Here is a 4,370-nt window from a genome sequence, read left to right as displayed (position 1 = left end):
CGCGTGGGTGTGCTGGCCTTTCAGCTGCTGCAGGGACTCCAGGCTGGCCGTCCCGCTGCTCAGGCCCTTTTGGCATCCGACAGTGTGCACCAAACAGAAACAGGACAGCGGGTGACCGATGGCTCTGCCCCGGCCCTGGAAACAGTGGCTCTGTGCGCTGGGATGGGGATGGTGGGGGACGGGGGCTCCACGTGGTAGGGGAAAGCCCCTCCAGCAGTGCCTTGGCACCGGGATCCATCTTCAGCACATGCCAAAGGGATTTGGCAGCACAGGGCGCTGCGGGCCTGTGCGGTGTATACGTGTACTCATGTTTTCCATGGAGGTCTGGTGCCTCGCGGTATGCTTACGGCAAGAAATGAGAGTGGGGCAGCCACGTGCTTTCCCTGAGCATCTCGCAGGCCTGATGCCTGTGCCGATGGGCTGACAGAGGGGAGGGCTGTCCCGTGAGCGTTGGACCCTGCCTCTCCAGGCCCTGCTGTGCTTCCGTCTGCAGCCCAGGCCCTGTCCCTGGGTGCCACTAGGTCCCCTTGGTGCTTCACCACCCTGACGCAGCAGCGAACCCCTGTCACCGCTGCGGCACAGTGAGGAGCCTGAGTTTGGGGCTGCAGGTAAGGGGAAAGGCCATTTCCCTCACCCTCACTTTTTATTTTTCTGCTTTTTTAGAGGAAGCAGAGCCTGAGGATGTCCCAGCAAGAGGAGGATGGCACCCTGGGCATGTTTATGCTGGCAGGGCCTGGGGTACCCATGCGTGTTGTGCACTGTGCTGCTCAGGCAGGCAGAAGGACCGCGATCCCCATGGGTCCCTGATATGCCGGAGGGGCCGGCTGCAAGCCCTGGGCAGTGGGACACAGCCCAGCACCGCACCATGCCCCAGCGGCTGCTGAGAAACTGGCCCTGCAGCCCCGGAGTGTCCCCTTGGCAGCTGAGGACAGGCAGATGTCGTGACAGCAGTGGTGGGAGGGACTCACCATCCTCTGCCGCCGCTGGCGCCGGCGCAGGCGTATGAACTCCTTGTGCTGGCGGGAGACGAAGTTGACAGCTGCGTACTCCAACAAGGCGGCAAAGACGAAGAGCAGGCACACGGCCATCCAGATGTCGATGGCCTTCACGTAGGAGACCTGTGAGGGCGAGAGGGGGCTCAGGGACCCACTGCCCCCTGCCTCCCTCATCCCCCCAACTGCCAGCTTTGCCCCACTGCCAAGGGGTACAGGAGCCCTCTCAGCTGGGACAGACAGGCCAGAGGTCACCTGGCTGAGCAGCGCCATGTCCCCACCTTGGCACACATAGTGCCCCAGCCGGCGAGGCTACAGAGCCAGTCATTTCCAAGGGAAGGCTGCCCCTGGGGCACTGGGGACAGCAGTGGGCACCCCGGGTGCCCTGGGCAGGCTGCAGCACAGCAGCCCTGGTGCTGACCTTGGGCAGGGAGGCACGGGAGCCAGCACTCTGTGTGGTCATGGTGAGCACGGTGGTGATGCCCAAGCCCACCCGGGCCGGCGCCGCGTCCATGTTGATCCAGAAGGAGACCCAGGAGAGGATGACGATGAGCAGGCTGGGGATGTACATCTGGATCAGGTAGTAACCCATCTGCCTCTCTAGGTGGAACTTCACCTCGATGCAGGTGAACTTGCCTGTGGGGAAAGACGGCCCTGATGGGCAAGAGGGACACCTGGGCCGTGGCACGGGGGTGGCAGCGGGTCTCTGGGGTGCTCACCTGTGTTGTAGTACTTGGTGCAATAGCCCAGGTCCTTCTCATCCCTGAGGATGAACTGCGGGAGTGTCAAGCTCTCTGCTACCTGCACAGCCTCCTGCTCCTCCAGCCACTCAAAGATGAGGTCGTTCATAGTGTAGCCAACTGAAGGGGATGGAGGGAGCCATGGGACGGGGGCATGCGCACCCCGTTCATCACCACTCTGAATGACTGCTCCTTCCTGCTCACCTCCCTCAGAAGCAGGGAGATGTCAGCCTTGGGATGGGATGGGATGGGATGGGATGGGATGGGATGGGATGGGATGGGATGGGATGGGGGGGACGAAGCACAGCTTGAACCCCCGAGGTACTCACAGCTCTCCAGCTGCATGGTGCATGTCTGGATGTCCATGGGGAAGTTCTTGAGGTCCATGGGGCAGGACAGGATCAGCGTCAGCCTGGAGGAGGCAGAGGAAAGGAGGGGGTTGCTAGGAGCTGGGGCAGTTGGCGGGGGAAAGCTGCCCTGTGGGAGGCAAGAGGAAAGCTTCGCCTTCCCACTTGGGCACTGCACCAGAGGAGAAGGGTTCTACCTAATGCTGTAGAGCACGTTGCCATTCTTGAAGATGCGTAGCAGCTTGTTGTCGGTGGTGACCTCATGGAAATTGGCCCCTTTCTCGTTGGCAAAGAACAAGTCTGGCTTCCAGATGGAGTCGAGCATGGAGGGGTCGAGGTCAAGGGAGTCGTCGGGATACTCGCGGTAAGCCAGGCGGGGGTCGTTCCACTGCTGCCGCAGGAAGACATTCACCCGGTAGTCCTGGGGCAGAGGGCACCATGTCAGCCGGGAGCACCCCATGGGGAGAAGGAGGAGAAGGAAGAGATGGAGGAGGAAGAAGAGATAGAGGAGGAGGTGGAAGGGGGTCTCAGTTGAGGCTCAGCCTTGCAGGTGCTTCCTGCGTGACACTAACCATGCATGTGGCAGGGGCAGCTCAGGAGCCTTCCCACGCTGTCGGCAGCCAGGGGAAATTAAAAAGCCAAAGCCACAGCAGCCAAGAGGAGAAGAAGGAGGAGGAGGACCAGTAGCTGCTGCCTGCAGCGTTCCTCGCAGGGCTCTGTGGCCCTATGAGGGGTTGATGTGATGGTTGATGGTATTAAGGCTTTGCAGCAGCACAAATAGGGAATTTTTACCCCTGGGGCTTCCTCAGAGGAGTTCCTCATGCACCCAAGGAGGCTGGGGATGGCGGGGACACAGAGCTTGCTTGCGTTGTACGGCACCTGCCAAGCCTGTGAACAGCAGGGAGCTACCGCCAGCTGCCTCGCTCCGACCCTTCAGGGTGTTTCTCCCAGCTCAGGCATGGAGAATGTGGCCCACACAGCCAAGCCCAGAAAAGCCACAGCCATTTGCTATGGCTCTGCATGTCCCCACCACGGTGCCAGGGCTGGCTCTGGAGAAGGACTCACAGGGATCCCTGTAAGCACGGCCATGGGCTCGGGCACCAGGACCCGCACGCTCCCTGGCAGAGCCACCGCCAGCCCTGAGGTGCTGGGAGAGGAGCCCGTCGCGCTGGTGAAACCCTCACCATAGTGGTCTCGGTGACGGAGCCGAAGCTGTTGATGAAGATGTTGCATGTCACGTTGACGGGCGGACCTGGAAAACAGTGTGAAGCCTCCTCTCGCTGCTGGCCGGAGAGACACGTGCATCGCACAGGCACACGTGGGGATGCCGCCTCCTGCATGTGCTGCGCAGATGAATGCACACGAGCATTCCCCCTGCCCGCTGGGGTCACGCCCCTAGTGTGCTGAGGTGAACCCCAGCACACCCTGCAAGCACTGCAGCCGCCCGTGCTGTCAGGCAAAGCAGGCACATGCAGGGCGGCTGTGATCACAGGAGCAGCCAGGACTCTGGGGACGGTGTTGGGACGGAGGGACATGGGTCACAGTCCTGCCCCCAAACCCATACCTGCCTATTCCCTGAGTTTGGGCAGCCATAAACGTGGATCGCTGCCAGGTTTGGGAGCCTCACGTCCTTCCCTCACCTTTGAAGTTGGGTCGAATCCGGGCATCATACCCTGACGTTCGTCCCATAAGCTTGTCCAGGAAATCAGAGGGTGACATGGGCTGGGGTGAGCTTCGGGAAGCAGCTTTAATCTCCTCCCGCCCTGAGACCAGCCTGTGGGGCAGAGGAGGCAAGTTAGCTGCCTGCTGGCACCACAGGTCTGCAGGCACATTTCGGCACCCTGCAGGGATCACCAGCTGCCAGGGGAAACGGCTGTGCCCACGCTGCATCCTCTCCAGCGCCGAGTCAGTGTGCTGACCCCGGGACCCCTTCCTCCTTCTTCTGTGATCCCGGCGGCCTCCCCCCTCGCCTGCCAAAACCTGAGTGTCATGTGCCTGCATTTTGCCTGTCCCCCTGCCAGCAAAGCCCCTGCCCACCGTGTCCGCTGGCATGGCATTCGGGGCCAGGTGCTTCCTGGCTCCAGGACTGCGGTGTAGACAGGGAGCAGTGGGCGATGGCCTCATGCATGGCAGCTGGGCTCTGTGCCGGTGGCTGGAGGGGAAAAGTGGGGATGGTCCCTCCCGGGTTCGATCGCCAGCCCCAGCTTGAGCTGCTAAGCAAACATCCATACCCTGCCTGGCACAGACTCATGGCCTGGGGGGCTTGGGCGACACAACACCCCCTCCCCCCC

At 61.9% G+C, this 4,370-nt stretch overlaps 1 protein-coding gene across 1 annotated transcript in view; it reads right to left on the bottom strand.

The window, feature by feature from the left end:
- The window catches only part of GLRA4 (glycine receptor, alpha 4), a 6,958-nt gene extending 3,160 nt beyond the window's left edge, over positions 1 to 3,798 (bottom strand). Inside the window, exons 1-7 of the mRNA XM_009331633.1 lie at positions 3,720 to 3,798; positions 3,264 to 3,331; positions 2,277 to 2,500; positions 2,062 to 2,144; positions 1,712 to 1,852; positions 1,414 to 1,628; positions 969 to 1,118 (exon numbers count right to left, since the gene is read on the bottom strand). Coding sequence (XP_009329908.1) covers positions 969 to 1,118; positions 1,414 to 1,628; positions 1,712 to 1,852; positions 2,062 to 2,144; positions 2,277 to 2,500; positions 3,264 to 3,331; positions 3,720 to 3,798 — 960 coding nt within the window. The remainder of the gene's footprint in view (positions 1 to 968; positions 1,119 to 1,413; positions 1,629 to 1,711; positions 1,853 to 2,061; positions 2,145 to 2,276; positions 2,501 to 3,263; positions 3,332 to 3,719) is intronic.
- Between the last annotated feature and the right edge of the window lie 572 nt (positions 3,799 to 4,370).

The sequence above is a fragment of the Pygoscelis adeliae genome, unplaced genomic scaffold (assembly GCF_000699105.1).
Source record: "Pygoscelis adeliae isolate BGI_AS28 unplaced genomic scaffold, ASM69910v1 Scaffold79, whole genome shotgun sequence".
In the NCBI taxonomy this organism is placed as follows: Eukaryota; Metazoa; Chordata; class Aves; order Sphenisciformes; family Spheniscidae; genus Pygoscelis; species Pygoscelis adeliae.
The sequence above is the reverse complement of the archived record's forward strand: the minus strand, read 5'-3'. Positions and strand labels throughout refer to the sequence as shown.